Source organism: Vombatus ursinus, unplaced genomic scaffold (genome assembly GCF_900497805.2).
Source record: "Vombatus ursinus unplaced genomic scaffold, bare-nosed wombat genome assembly UNPS02000749.1, whole genome shotgun sequence".
NCBI lineage: Eukaryota > Metazoa > Chordata > Mammalia > Diprotodontia > Vombatidae > Vombatus > Vombatus ursinus.
This window is the reverse complement of record NW_020940527.1, coordinates 5,739,151-5,755,769: the sequence shown is the minus strand read 5'-3', so window position 1 is coordinate 5,755,769 and position 16,619 is coordinate 5,739,151. Positions and strand designations below refer to the sequence as shown.

The window sequence follows — 16,619 nt, the reverse complement described above, 5'->3', positions numbered from 1 at the left end:
CTGCTAGCTAACCAAGCAATATTTCAGCTGAATCATCTAGTGACTCTTTTGCAATAGTTAGGATAACAAACCAAAGAAGATTGTGTTTCATGGGATATTTAGCACTATTAATGATGCATCGAATTGATTTAAGTCTTTTATCACTACATTACATGCTCACTGGTATGGATCACTTTAAGCAAGTTCATAAACACAAAGAATCAATTGACATCTCAGCCTTTGAGCTCAGCACCAAATTTTATCTGATTATACGCTGTCACACCACTTAAGTAGTGAAAAACGCAGCTTTGTGATCGAGGACAAATGGCTTACTTTTCAAATTTGAGTCTGTAAAATTATCACATCTTACCACACAACCTCAGTTAGGACAAATTAGTGCCATATCATTTCACAAGCTATCTTCTCTATAACAAAGCATTTCACAATGATGTTAATGCATTACTTAAGCTACCCTATTACTGAATGCTGTAAGACTGAAGCCAAGCAACTGAAAATGATGATGCCACTTATTACCTCTTTTTCAGCTTCTCGTTCCTCTTCAGAAACTGCAGCATTAGAAACTAACAATGGGGTCCATCTCAGACTTTCTGGGTCAAGTTCATTCACACGTGCATTGGTTTTCAGTTTTTCCATATGGCCTAATATCAGTTTTTCTCTTCTAATTATCACAAATCTGTAACAAGATGGAATTGAAAGCTGAATTTACATTTTACTTCAATATACTAACTCAATAATATAATTTGGATAAGGAAATATCTGAGAAGATGTCACTTAAAAGGCATATCCACTTGCAAGAAGAGCACATTCTTGTTATAGCAATCTGTATAAACAAGGCCATGGTGAGTTAAAGTTAAGTTTTTTCCATCTTCAACCTAAGCGTGCACACCCTCTTCCCCCGTCACCCACAAGGACCTTTCTGGACTATAGGCTGGTGATCATTTTAACAACATGAACACTTCTTCAGGGGCTTGGAGTACTCACTTTTCTTCCCTCTTGTCAATCATCCTGAGATGCTGCAGAGTGGTGGCAATATCATGAGGACACATGCCAGTGGCCCGGCTTATTCCTTTGATGCTGATGTGTTTTTCATGGTGATAATAAAGGTATTCTAAAATAACGCTTTTCCAGTAGGCCAGATAGGAGAGACGACCCAAATCAGATAGTGGCTTTTCAGGAGATCCTGCTTGTCCCTCTCTTCGAGAAAGCAAATAGCCTAGTAGAGAAAAAAAGGAAGAAAAACCTCATTGTGATGCCTTGAAAAGTGAGTGTGAGAGGCACTAGAAACAATACCTAAGGGAGGTAACCTAGTAGTGTAGAAAGAAAACTGGGTTCAAATCCCAATTTTTGCTATTAATTAGCCATGTGACTTCAGGCAAGTCATTTGACCTCTTCAGTCCTCAGTTTTTTTATCAGCAGAATAAATGAGGGAGTTGGAATGATCCCTGAATCCTTTCTAGTGCTAACAACTTACAAAAATAAGATAAAGCTATAGGTAGCAAAGTAAAACGTTTTTATATCATGAAGATGGGTGATTTCTGTGAAACTTCTTTTTAAATCTGTTTCAAAAGGCAGTTAGTAATAATAGTTAATATTCACTCAGTGCTTTGTCTGCAGGGCACTTTTACACAGAATATCTCACTTGAATCTCACCATAATCCTGTGAGGTGGGTGTTATTATTATTCTCATTTTGCAGAGGAGGAAATCGGTGTTTTGCCCAGGGTCACACAGCTATTAGGTGTCTCAGGAAGGATTCAAAGTCAAGTTTTCCCTATTTCCATTCTACTTTTCCTATGCCATTTAACTGCCTTCCATCAGATAATTCATGTGGCAGAAGTATTATAAACTTACATCAAGAAATAGTTAACACAGACTGAAAGACAAGACTAAAGATATAGTTTCAATGAATAACAATCTTCTCAGTGCCTTGGATTTTTTAAAAAAAAATACTAAATGTCACTCAGAAATCATCTCAAAGAGAGCATCACAGATAATTAATAGATAAGTTGTCTTCCAGAGCAAAACTCAATGACCCTTTGACAGCTGTGTTACTTTTTTTTTTTAAAAGGTCTCTATTGACTTACATTCTATTTTCCTTGTTATATTCAACTAATGGGTTGATCTGCTGCTTTGTTTAGGTGGACTAATAAAAGGCATGTCTTTTATGTCAAAGAATATAGTTCCTATCGGCTCCATAAGCTCTATTTTCAATTATTTCAGGGAAATAAATATGTGTTACTGTACAATGTGGTGATCTAGTCCTAAAGCACTCAATATTTGAGCATGCTATATCTGTTATGTTTCATTTAGCAAGGGAGACTTAAAAAAAAAAAAGGGAGAAACTCCAAATAAAAGGCAAAAGAAATCTATTTGAAGGTAGGTAATGAATGAAAGCTTGGTGGCTGTCAACACAATGAAGAGTCATTTAAGCAACAAAGCAGAAATGCTTCAAACTAGTGATACTTACTTTTCTATGATTAACAGTTTCACCTTTATGGACTCCTTAAAGTTAAACATGGACCACATACAACACGTGGCAGCAATTATTATTTACATTATCTTAAGAGTCATCTAAAACTTTGGTATTTTTCTTTTTCATCTACATTTCCAAAATGGCTGCATTCTCAGAAGTTATCTCATATTGGGAAATTCAGTGTTTTTTAAACCCAAATTTGAAAAGTCTTTTTCCTCACCCACAAATCTACTACAAGGAATGCTTAAAAATATACAAATTCATAATGTTGAACCAAATCCATCCCCCTCTTCATTTTCCTGGTTTTAATCACAGAATTATTGGTGAGAATATAAAACATGCAAGAGTATTTAACTTTAGCTATGGTAAAGGCCATTTGTTCTGGTTTATCTACTTATCTTCCCACTGAAGTTTAATGTATTTTATTTAAGACAACCAAACAACACACCAAAATATGTCATAGATAAAAGACTCTCAATGTAATTTTACACAGAAGTTGTTGAATTACAGTGTGTTAAGAATGCTAACCATATAAAGCTAATTTACCGAATCTTACCTAGAGAATTTGTCAGCGACATAGATAACTGGCTCAGTGATAAAAGAACATCTCCTATAGGTGTCAAAACCTCTTGGCACAGAGATATTCAGCTTATTAATCAACAGTTCAATCACCCACTACGTTCTAGGCTCATGTTGGAGGGATGTGAGCTGCTGCATACGTTAGACTTACAAAGATCTATCAAAATGGAAATAACTGAAGGAGATTTGCTCCAAGTTAAAGTCACCCAACAGGTCTTTGTCTCTCTGGAATTCACATGGAGGAAGAACCAAGTGGGAAGTTTTGGAACTGTGTTTCTCCTGTGGTTTCTAAGACTGAGAACTATCTGGGATAGCTGTGAAATCCCCAGGTACACGGTAATCCAGAATTGAAAGAATCTCTCTCAGTCTGGCAGAGTGGATGACCTAAAAGAAACTGTTAATAAAGTGAAGTGAGGGGGCAGCTAGATGGCGCAGTAGATCGAGCACCAGCCCTGGAGTCAGGAGGACCTGAGTTCAAATTCAGCCTCAGACACATAACACTCAGTAGCTGTGTGACTCTGGGCAAGTCGCTTAACCCCAATTGCCTCACCAAAAAAAATAAACAAAATAAAATGAAGTGACAACAGCTCTCGTTTTTACTGTTTATATTATACTAATTAAGTTCCTCAGAACGGTCTTGTGAAGCTTGTAGTACAAGTACTAGTATCTCTATTTTACAGACTAGGAAGCTGAGGTTTATACTTAGCATCACACAGCACCTAGTTGTTAGAAATGAGATTTGAATCCTCTTTTTCTGGCTTTAGGTCTAGGGTTCTTTCCTTTACACTGAAATCACAGGCATTTTTCCTTCTGTAACCTTTTTCTTCCTTTATGACATCCTCTCTCACCAAGTTCCCAGGGTCCTCATATATGTCCCTTGTGCTACACCTGTATTTACTCTCTCCAGATCCTCTCATGCTCCAGATTTTTGTGTCCTTTCATTCTTTCAGGTCCCTACACTCTTCAAGGTAACAGGCAGATAATCTGATGCTCTAATTCTAAGCTAGAATGTTAATGTGTTATTCCTTCTCATATTTTATCAGGATCTTAATTCAAAGGAGTGAGTTCATTAGCAAAAATGTGGCAACTTTAGAAGATGACAGATGGGGGAATACTTATAGGTAGGTGGACTTTTCAGGGTCCGAAAAAGTGGCTGCACGAACCAGGAGAACACTGTACATAGTAACAGCAATACTGTACAATGAACAACTGTGAATGACTTAACCGTTCTCGACAACACAATGATTCAAGACAATCCCAAAGGACTCAAGATGAAAAATGCTGTCTGCCTCCAGAGAAAGAACTGGTGATGGGCTGTCTGAATACAGACCGAAGAATGCTGTTGGTCTTTCTCTCTTTCTTTCAAGTTATTTTCCCCCACACAATGACTAATATGGAAATATTTTACATGATTACACATGTATAACCTATATGAGATTGTTTACTGTTTCAGGAAAGGGGGAAGAGAGAGGGGAGGAGAGGGGAAGGAGGGAGGGATAGAATTTGGAACTCAAAGCTTAACAGATGTTAAAAATTGTTTTTACATGTAACTGAGGAAAAAATAAAATATATAAAAAAAAAATTCTAAGCTAAAAAAAAAAGTGGCTGCCTATTTTAATGCCACTAAGGGCCAACTTCAAAGTTCCCCAATGATAGATACTGCAATGAAAGTCCTAGAGTCTGGAGTATGTTACAGGAGGGTATGAGGATGCTAAGTGCCCCATAAATGGTATGTTTTACTCAATCCTTATACAGCAATGCCTGATCCCCAACAGTGTAGGTGCTTTCAGCTCCTGATACCTACCAATCCTGGCATATATATGTAAGCTTATTATACCCTGTAAGAGATGACTATAGGGGGAAGAGGGATGGAGTTTGAGTGATCTAATTAGTCTGATGAATGCAAATACCAACCATACTCCAGAGGACCTGTGATGAAGCATGTTATTCACCTTCTGACAGAAAGGTGACTGATTCAAGGTATAGAGACATACCTTTCTGGACATTTGTTTTGCTTGACTAGGCTTATTTTTTATAAGAGTTCCTTCCCCTTCCTCCTTTTGGTTCTTAATTGGGACTGGAGGTAAAAGGGTGATTAGCAATAGAGCTGACCCAAAAAAGAGAGCTATTGAAACATTTTTTTAAATGCCCAGAAGAGGACAGAAGGAAGTCCAGAAGGAAACACAGAAAAGATAGCTCTGAAAGTAACATGTTGAATTTATTCTATACTTTTAAAGAGAAAATCAAGCTATACATAATAGAAATATGGTTTTACATATAATCCCATTTTTTTTTGTTTTTGTATACAGAATGGCTCTAGCTGGTGTTCATTAAATTGAGAATTTTTTGAAAAAAAAAAAAGGAAAGAAAAAGACCTAGGAAAAAAAAAGAAATGATTATAAAAAGGTTATTTGTGAAAATCTGGGTTCCCATTCTCACTTCACTACCCGTAGTTAATCAGGAAAAGTGATGCTTCTTGAACATGGGAGAAAATTCCAAACCTAAAACCTAGGCTGAGAAATATTAAACAAGTATGATTTGTGTCAACATTCATCAAGGTCATTACTGAAGTGCTATCACGAAATACTGCATTGCTGAGAATAATTTGGGTGAGAATTTGATGAGAATTATTTTCCTTTTTCCTCCTCCTAAAACCTTACTGATAGAATTTATGATCAGTTCTCTCATACAACTGACTAGGAGTAATCTCCTAAAAGCCAGAAGGCAAAGCAAGCACAGATCTTTGTAGTTATTAAAAGACTAACTGATCATTTCCAAGTGCAATCTGTTTGGACTGTCATAATAATGATACTTAGCTAAAACTTTCTGCTTAGAATGATAATAATTATCAGTATGAGAGCTAACATTTTTTTATACTGCCTACTATGTACCAGGCAATGTATGTGGCTAAGAGTTTCATAAAATATTATTTCAATTGATCCTCACAACTCTGGGAGGTAGTTGCTGTTATGATCTCCATTTTAAAGATGAGGAAACTGAGGTAAACAGAGATAAAGTGACTTGTCCAGAGTTACACAGCTAGTAAGCTGGATTTGAACTCTGACATTCCTGACTGCACCACCTCGTTCAAAAGAAAAGCTACAAATCCACAACTTCCACAGCTTTCTTTATTGCCCTTTGGTGAATCTCATCTTCATTTCTTTGGAGAATCTAGTATTCCAAGACTTACAGCCACATTCATATATGTGTGTGTGTGTGTGTGTGTGTATGTGTGTGTACACACACACATACACACACACACATATCTGTATATAGACACTGTAAGAATACCAGTGTTAGCAAGATAGGTATTGGCTTCAGGGAAAAGCTTGGGGTCATTAAAAGCACTCAAAATGGAAATTTTTCAAAGGCAACCAAGTCTGACTTTTTTTTCCCCTCCAATTCAATTCTGGGCCCAGTTCACTGTCCATTTGCAGTATTTGTCTGAGATGTCTGAACTGATCGAGAAGCTTCTTGTGTTGTCCATCCAGTTGTACTTCAGAGGGTGGACAAAAAGGCATCCTTCATCTACTTGGTTATTCCTGTGTGAATAATTATGCCAAACTCCTTTGAGCAATTACTGATCTTATTTAGGAGGCTTAGCAATATTCCAGGTCTGATGCAATTAGCATACCACCATCTACAAAAAGAGACTTCTGGACAACTATACTTCCTATAGGACTCTGTCTTCTATTTGCATTGGACATGCTCTGTGACAGCAGCAAAGAATTCTGGAAAACATACATTTCCCTGCTTTAAGCACTACTTGATATTAATAACCAGAGGATCATCAAACAAATTCATCTCTGCAACATTTGTCAAAGAGTATTCTACAATTTTGACATATGTTGAGAGATAAACCTTGTTGAAGTGGAACCTTAAAGGCAGAGTGCTTTTTTAAAAATAGCCGACAATAATAAACACAGTGGGAACTTGTATTTCCTAAAATTTTCAATCAATTAATGAAATTATGAAGATGTCTTTTTCGACAGAGGAGAATTTGTGACAGCCAACCTGTGTCCCTTCTCATGACATCAAGAATGCCCCTGATGGAGGTGTATATTATTCTCACAAAAATTACAGAGATGGAAAGCAGGTATGTGGGCTAGTACATATTGATATGCTCTTGGCTGTCTTTTTTTCTTTGTAATAAGATGATTCAGGATTTCTCCATGCTTTTGTTATCTTAAAACTGTGTCACTTCCAAAACTGCTGGTCACCATGACTTCTTGGTCTGGTCCTGCTGTTCCTTCCATTTTTGTTTGCTTTAATGCCACTTCTATAGCCTCACGTGGCATAACAGGGACTGTGATACTGGAGTCCAAATGTGTAGATGCTATTATCTTTGATGACAGAAAGAGTTTATTATAAGAAATTCTTTACAGACCTTTCTCGTTTTTTAATCTATTGTCTTCTTTGCAGTTTCACCTTTCAAAGACCTCAGACGACTTTGCTTAGGAGGGCCTTCTGCCAAATTTACTGTAGACTGTTTTTGCTGACAAAGTTTCTTACTGTTTTATGAGGCAATACTGCTCATAATCTTCTTTTATAATAGTTTTATAAATGAGGGCTGCCCTTACCTGCTATCTCTCCGCTTGGCAAGGAAATCAACTGTTGTCAGGTTAAGATGGGGCTGTGGGTGGTGCAGTGGATAAGAGTGTCGGGCCTGAGTTAGGAAGACTTAAGTTCGAATCTGACCCCACTCATTTACCCACTATGTGATCCTGGGCAAATCACTTAACCTCTGTCTGCCTCCATTTCCTCAGCTGTAAAATAGGGATAATAACAGCACTTTGCCTGCAGGCTTGTTGTGAGGATTAAATGAGATAATATTTGTAAAGTGCTTAGCGCAATGCCTGGCACACAATAGGTACCAAAATAAACGCTTGTTCCTTTCCTCTCTCTCTTTCTAAGACCTTTTAGTTTCCTTGTCAAGACAATTGATTTACATGAACTAAATTCTTTTAATACATTATTTATAATCTGTGGCTGTTATATCTATTTCCAGTTTTTGGCATCAACAGCCTATTAATATAAGGCAGGATAGAGTTGTTTTACTTGTACATTACATCTTTTAAAAATTTTATTATTTCTTCTGGTTTTGTATTAATTTAATTAATAAAATTAATTTTGTACTAAGTTGGTGATCTCATTGTATACAGACGGTAGATTCAAGTATGACTCCCATGTCAATAATGAGACATTTCCTACCTGTTAAAATACAATTAATTTAATTTTTTTACAAAGATGTCATTTTGTGCTTATTAGGCCCACTACTTTATGACTCTTTTCTATACATTTATATTAAGGTGTGAGATCTCTGTGCAATCCATAAGACTTTAAGCTCTTGCTTCTTACTAATGCATCATTTTCCATTTCCTCTTCTGCCCATCGTTGCCTAGGAGTTAACAAATATCAGTCAAATTATATGTTGATTTAATTGGCAGAGTTTCTGGTCTCCACTCCTACCCCCGCAAAAAATTGTGTACAAGCTGCAAATATTTTCACGGTGATATCTCTGCAAATATTTATCATAAGCACTCTATTTCAAAATGACTAAATATTCCTTGAAATGATGTTTCTTATTGCCTCTGAACATAAGATAAAACCAATTCTGCCAATTCCTTTATTTGACTCTCCAAGGAGAACCTGTGAGCCACATCCCATTTAGCTGCAATTTCTATTGTCTTCTGGTTTCATCTATAGTAAAATGTCAAGATTAATACCATTCTTTCTAGTAGCAGATCTACTTGCTAATCACTGGAAAAAGATCTAACATTTGGAGGATTAACACCTAATTTTATACTTTGTAGATGGTCTAAAACTGTGATCCTTGTGCCCTCTGACTGCTTTTCTGCCACTGTCAATATATAAGAAGAATGCAGTCACTCAGAATATAGACAGTTTTTATTTTTCTATGTTTTATGGGTAACTATGGCCAAAGAATCCTCCACCAAGTGTTTAGGCTACTACTGGTGTGCCTCTTCACATTTACAGCAAGTTAGCCCTTAGAAAGAATATTCTGTTTGGCTGGGAAATTTTTGGAAGCCTTTCAAGAAAGGTAGAACATGCTTGTGGGATAAAGGCTTTGAGAACTCTGGGTCTCTAATATACTGAGAATGAGGTGGCTTAGGACTTTTGTAAGGAGGATGTTTTGGAGGTAAGATGATTTAAATTACAATGGCTAAATTAAACTTACCCAAAAGATTTAAGATAATTCATTTGTTACCAGTAAATAAGAAAACAATTATTTAGGAAGTCAGTGCATTTATCCAGAAACATTTGAAAGTAGTAAAACACACTAATGATAAGAGATTCTCTATAATGTGTCTTCCTTAATTCTAGATATTACCAATTAAAAACCTACACTATTCAGGTTAATGACATCAATGAAACATAGCAAAGGACAAATTCAATCGCTATAGTGTAATTTAGCATTGGTAAAAACCAATTTTCATATTCTCCTCAAATTCCATAAGGCCCTCCGTCTCATCTAGTATTAAATAGTTTTTTTTCTGGTTCTGCAGTATTTTATTCATAGATGCCTGAAGGTGTTTACTAGACCCGGAGGCCATATTTCCTTCTGTTGACACTGTTTTTCCTTTTATCTGTTTATGACCACCAGTTTTGAGTTTTCTTCTTCCTGAAATCTTTGGTAATTTCAGTCTTCCCCTCTTATTGTCCTTATCATTTGCTTCCTAACTTCCTCCTCTCTTGACTGTGGTTTCTTTGGGGGCTGGATCTCAAAGCATTTCAGCCTCCTCTCACACTGGGCAATTCACAGTTTACTGGCCTGGGTCTCTGCTCCCACTGACTTTTGGGTGGTGCAAAGCGGCTCCCCCGCAGGATGCTGTACTCTGCTCTCAGACTTGGAGGAGTGCTAAACAGCTCCCCACACATCCTGTGTTGTATCCCACTCCCTCTGTTCCTTAGGTCCCTGGCCCAGCACTTCAGAATCTGCTCAGAATCTGTTTCCCCTGGCACCAGCAATCTAGTGCTTTGTAGAGCTGGTGTTTCTGGTTTGCAGCCCCCAGCAGGCTTTTGCTCCTAAAGGGCTGTAGCCAAGCTGGCTGTCAAGGCCCAAGTAAACTTCTGTTTAATCTAGGGCTGAGGTCTCGACAGCATTGGAGGGGGGCACTCGGATGTAGGGATGGACTTTATTGTATGTCTGTGTCATGTCCTTGGGTCTGCTCCTACAGCCTTGAGGCCAGTAGCATGGAAGTGGTAGAGGGGTGCTAGGTGAGTTCAAAGTCGTGTGATCATCACATCCTGAATTTGTGAGGTTTTCTTTTAAATCTTCTTTTGGATTCTGGGTGTCCTAGACCATGGAGAAAGAGCTGAAATTGTTTTATCTTCGGTGTACAATTTCTGTTTTGACAATGTTTGAGAGGTTGTGGGGATTAGAAAAAATGTCCAGTCCTCTCAACTTGCTGGTCAAGTAACCCAGAAGTTTAAAAATTGATTTTCAAATTGTAAGTTAGCCAAATCTGATAGGTGAATAGTACTTTAGCATCAACTGGGACATTCTCAAATAAATTCTGACAGGTCTGAAAGCACCAAACTTATATACATTAAAAGAATAATCTGTAAAACATTTTAATTGAGCACATTTAGCACATAATGGCATCTTTCTTTGTCCATATAACAAAAGCACTGCCCCCAGAAATTCAGGTTCATGGCTCTCAAGTTTAGCTCCTGTAACTAATGGAATGGACTGGAGCAAGATTATAACAAGACAAAGCAAGTGTTTTCAAACTGGTTCTTAACTATCCTCAAACCTGGTCCTTATGTGTCTTCATATTAAGTTTGCTCCAAGTCCACATGTGCATCAATTGGTTACTTCTTTCTTAGAAGTGGTAGAATTTTCAGACTTTGGAAATTCCTATTAGGATTAAGTAAGAAACAGTCAAGATTTGTTTTTATAAGTTGGATCACCAAGTGCTAAACCCAAATTCCAAAGAGGCGGAGTTCTTAGGATAAGAACTATAAGTTCATGATACATGAAGATTATAAACTTGGTACACTACAGACATAGAGATAGCACAGAAATGAAGGATGACATTTTTGTGAAGGATGGACATCAGATGTTGAAAGAAGAGCCTCTGCTCCCCACATTATGTGAATTAATTCAAAAGTCAAAAGTAAACTTTGGAAAGCCAAAATCAACTTGCATTTGTCTGGATCACGTAGGTTTGGAGTCTCTGGATGATTTTGGAAAGATAATTTCCAGTATTACACACCATCTCTTTAACTCAGCAGATGTTGCTGACAGGTCCTTACCTGAATTTGCAAGCCTAGAAACTGACACCCAACATGAGATTTATGGCAGCTCTCCTTGAACAGGAAAAATGATGATTGTGACCACACTGTCTTGATGACTAGTAATACAGACTCAGTGAATTAATGTTTATGTTTTATTTAGTGATTTCTGGCATCGTGTTGCACTGTGACAAATAGGATGAATTACTTTTTTCCAGTTTAAATAGTCAATCTTACAAATAAAATCATTTTATCTTTTCTAGTTCTCTGTCTCTTGGGTTAAAATTTGTTGCTATGGAAGTAGAAGAGAAGGATTTAATATATACACTCAAATGGTTTTTGAGCAAAAAGGCAGGTGAGCATGTTCTAAATTGTGCCATATGTTCCTAAGGATCATAGATTTAGGGCTGGGAAAGATGTTAGAGGTCATATGATTCAATCCTCTCATTTTATAAATTAGAAGGAAACCGAGGCTTAGAAAGGTGAGATGATATGCTGAAGGTAATAATGATATTGAATAGTAGAGCTGGGATTCAAACCCAGGTAGGTGCTCTGATTCCACACCACATGTAGATCCAGTAAGTAATCTTACAGTCAACCTGGTCAATTTTTTTTTGGGGGGGGGGGGAAAGACACTCAAAGACTTCTTACCCATGAGTTTCCTGCATTTCAGAGCTGAAATAAAAAGTGCTAAAAATAAAAGTTAGAAACCACCCTCTTTATCCTTTCTAAAACCCAGTGCCTTTCCCTGTACAAGAAACAGCTAGAGACGCCTCCCTAGTGTAAACGGAAATCAGTCTTGTTTTTTCAGATTTCTTATACTTGAAGAAACTGCCTGATTTGGTATGTAGGTTTAAGAGGTCCCTCTCCTAGGGATATAGGCAAGAGGTAATAATATAGTAACTTAAATACATATTATTTTGCTTTCAAGCATCCTTCATGCTAAGGAGATTTTAAGGAGATATGAAAAAATCCCTGTGAGAGAGCTACAGTATTGGGGAGGTGGCATTATCAAGTCTCAAAAACATGAAGGGACTTGCATAGCCCTTTCAGTAGTAAAGCCAGGATTAGAAATGAGCTCTATGGAGATTCTCTTTCCACCTAAAAAGAGCTTAGCTATAGCTCCTTCAGTGGGAAGCATAATGCACCATGCCCATCTATCTTCCTGCCCTCACCAACACGTATAAAGTAGATGATGACAGACATCTTCATTGTCCTAAATGACTGATAGAAGCAAAGAAGCATAGGATCAGAGGCTCAGAACTGGAAGGGCCCCTAGAGGACATCGAGTTCCAATCCCTTCATGTTACCAGATGAGGAAAATGAGGCTCACAAAAGTTTTGTAAGAACTTACTGTATTTATTATTTAGTGACTGTACAAAGCATTATTTTATAGAGCAAAATGCGACTTGAAGGTTCTCCTGACAAGATGCCATTCAATACCTTAAAATCATACAAGACTTTATGACAAATGTGACTACACAACTCTGTTCAGTGATCTGCTCAGTACTGACATTAAGTCAAGTTTAAACAGGGGAATATGTGTATGCCAAAAGAATCCGGTCTCACGAAAGGAATGATGAATAATATCTCCAAAAGAGAATTCTCTCTTGATGACAAATGTTCTTATTCATAATTGAATTCAATTCAACTTTTTGTAGTGCTCTCTCCTTCCTCAAGTGAGTTTATATTTACCTAGCTACATAGAAATTATATCCGCCTGGCAGACTGCAAGCATCTTGAGAGTAGGAAATGTTTTATTTGGTTTTTATAATTCTAGCATAGTGCCTTACATACAGTAGGTAGTTAATAAATTTTTGTAGAAGTGAATTTTCAGATAACATTGCATCAATTGCATTGAGCCCTGGAATAATATAGAGCATTCTTCAGTGAAATTCACAACAATGGGAAAATAGTCTAATCATTCATACAGGAAAACAAAGTGGATTTACTGCTAAGATGGCTGCCTAAATGGGAGGCTGAATGACTAGCTTCCATGCCTTCTCCAGTAAAATCTTGAAGTTTGTGCCAGACCAAAAAATGATCAAGAAATTCAGTGACAAATCAGAGCAAATAATTCTTCTTTCCTGCCACCTACTCTTCCACCCCCATCTCCAAACTGCACAAAAAGTCAGTTATAAGCCTACAGACAGAAGGAAGGAAAGTAAATACCAGAATGACAAGAGTTGGGACGCTTGTGATAAGAAGCAGCAAGATAAGAGGACTGTCCAAAGAAAGACGTAGGGTGGGGAGTCCTAGGGAATAACAGCTATATCAGTGATGGTGCTACAGCACTCAAACTGGAACAGCCCAGGAACACAGGGGCTCAGAGGTGCCCAGCACTCTGTTCTCAGATGCCACGAAAGGCCCTAAAGATCTGGTATTCTGAACCTCAAAGTTCTAGGGGTATCTAACCTCAGGAGGGGGAAGGAACTCAGGAGACCCAGAGAAACACTAAGCAAGGTTGACCATCTTATCAAAAAATGAATCAGGGGCACAGAAAGCCTAGAATGGACTAGAGAACTTTCAAGCACTTCTGATGAAAGGTCAGAGCTGAGTAGGAACTCTGAAACACAAATGCAAGAGTCTGGAGAAGACTGGAAACTTATTTGAGCATTGGGAAAGACAGCAGGATGATGCAGTGCTAAGTCTAACAAAGCGGGAAGAAGTAAGTGTCCCTTCAGAACCAAGCAGGTGAAAAATACCTACTACTTAAATTATGACAAGCAGCTGAATTTAGTCCTTTGATTTAGCTCCTCAATATCAGTATCTTGGACTGGCACAGCAGAGAGACAATAAGCGGAGCCCAGAACTGAATGTGATGAACAAATCTGATTGCATCATATTTAGTTTTACAGCACTTTTCCAGACTGCTTACTGCTACAAAAGTTCATCTCTTTAATACCAATATTCTCTTATTGATGTCATACTATATGAATCATCGACTAACACAATTTTGGAAGAATTAAAATTACAAATAACTTCAAGTCAATAATAAAAAGATGCATGGCGGTTATAAGCAAGACTGTTAACAATCATTCTATCAATCAGTAAATATTTGCTAAGCATCTATTATATGCCAAACCAGGGGTGGGAAACCTGTGGCCTGTTAGGCCCTCAAATTCAGCCTTTTGACTGAATCCAAACTAAAGAGAACAAGTCCCCTTAATAAAAGGATTTGTTCTGTAAAACTCTGACTCAGTCAAAGGCTGTACCCAAGGACCTAGGAGGCTGAATGTGGCCATAAGGGCGCAGGTTCCCTACCCCTATGCCAGATACCACGCTAGGTTCTAGGGATAAAAATATAAAGACTGAAACAATCTCCTACTTTCAAGGAGCTCATATTATATTCTGGAATTAACAAGCACATGTGTAGGTGATATATAGAGAATACAATGAAAAGAAACACAAATAAATAGAAGGTGGCTAGGGTAGAGGGTATCAGCAGCTGGATGACTCCATGTAAAAGATAGTACCTGAGCCGCTTCTCGAAGAAAAAGAGAGAACACACGAAGTAGAGACAGGGTTCAGGGAGCAGAGAGTAAATTCTAGGAAGGAGACGGCCCAGTGCAAGGCAAAGACAGGAGAAATGGAGTCCTCTGTGTGAAGAAAAGAGAGATGAGGCCCGTTTGGCTTGATCGTAGAATGCAGGAAGGGGACACACCGACATGGACACTGAAAAGGTAGGTTTGGGTCCAGGATGGGAAGGATTTCAAAAGCTACACAGAGGAGTTTATATTTTATTCCAGAGGTAATTTGTTGTTCAATCATTTCAGTCATAGCCAACTCTCTGTGATTCCATTTGGGGTTATCTTGGAAAAGACATTGGGGTAGTTTGCCATTTCCTTCTCCAGCTCATTATACAGATGAGGAAACTGAGGCAAACAGAGTTAAGTGACTTGCCCAGAGTCACACAGTTAGTATCTGAGGCCAGATCTAAACTCAGGAAGATCAATCTTCCTGATTCCATGCCCAGTGCTCTATCTACTGTGTCACCTGGCAATAGGGAGACACTAAAGTTAATTACAAGGAAGAGTGACATGGGCAGAGCCTTTGTTAAGGAAAATCACTTTGCTAGCTATGGATGGATGCAGGGGGAGGGAAGAGGTTTGAGGCGGGGAGCCCACGGAAGAGTTGAGGCAAGAGGTGATGAAAGCCTAGACTAGGTGGGGGTAGTGTGAGTAGAGAGAAAGGATCAAGTGTGAGAAATGTTGTGGAAACAGAAATGGGAATATCTGGCAACTAAATGGTTACATGAGGTGACAGAAAGTGGTAAGTCCTGGATAATGTTCTGAAACAGAGATTAGAAGAAAGCTGGTGCTTTCAACAGAAAGCAAGAAGGAGAGAAGAATGGGAGAAGAATGATTATTGGGGAAGGGAAAGATAATGAATTCTGTTTTGGACAGTGAGAGGCCTATAGGACATCAGATTGAAATGTCCAACTGGCAGTTTGTGATGTGGGACAGAAGCTCAGGGGAATGATTGGGGCAAACGAGACTGAAGAGCATGGAGAATCAGGAGAACCCAGAGAGGAAAGTGCTAAACGCAGCAGAAAGAGTAAGAATGACTGAGAAAAGACCATCCGATCCGGCAATCAGGCGATCACTGGTAATTGCGGAGAGAACAGCTTCAGTTGAATGAGGAGGTCAGAATATAGGATGCAAAAGATTGAAGAGTGAGAATAAAAGAAGGGGAGGCAATGAATATAGACACGGGACCCCCTCCCCCCCGGCCAGGAGTTTGGCTGTGAAAGGGAAGAGAGATATAGGATGATATTGTGAAGGAATGGGAAGGCCTAATAAAGGTTATTTTTATTTTTACTTTTATTTTGTTAAGGATAAGGAAGACAGGCATTTTTGAAGAGAGTAAAGAAGCTAGGAAATAGGGACAGGGTGAAGATTAAAGAAAGGAAGTGGGGACCGAGGAGGGGACAATCTTCTTGAGAGGATGGGATGGAGCACATGAAGAGCGGTTGGCTTTGGCAAGGAGAAGGGCCAACCATCTGTCAGAGACTGGAGGAAAGGAAGAGGGGATGATGTCAAGGGGCTATGAGAGGAAGACAAAGGGAAATGGGGGACCTCATGGTGATTGGCTCAATTTTCTTAATGTAGTGAAAGGTGAGGTCCTCAGCTGAGAGAAGGCTATGGTGGCAAAGGACCTTTCGGGAGGCTTGAGAAGAAGCAGAGGTTTTGGAATAGTTTCTGTGGGGAGTGGGACAGGAAATCAATTAGAGAGGAAGAAAAGGATTGCCTTGGCACATACAGTGCAGGTCAGGAAATTAAAGATATTATTGAGGACACAACTCTCTCA

At 38.4% G+C, this 16,619-nt stretch overlaps 1 protein-coding gene across 8 annotated transcripts in view; it reads right to left on the bottom strand.

The window, feature by feature from the left end:
* KAT6B (lysine acetyltransferase 6B) overlaps nt 1-16,619 on the bottom strand; it is a 222,770-nt gene that overhangs the window by 10,583 nt on the left and 195,568 nt on the right. For all 8 annotated transcript variants that reach the window (XM_027858756.1, XM_027858761.1, XM_027858752.1 and 5 more), the window contains 2 exons: nt 982-1,213; nt 514-673 (listed from right to left, as the gene is read on the bottom strand). In XM_027858756.1, coding sequence (XP_027714557.1) covers nt 514-673; nt 982-1,213 — 392 coding nt within the window. The remainder of the gene's footprint in view (nt 1-513; nt 674-981; nt 1,214-16,619) is intronic.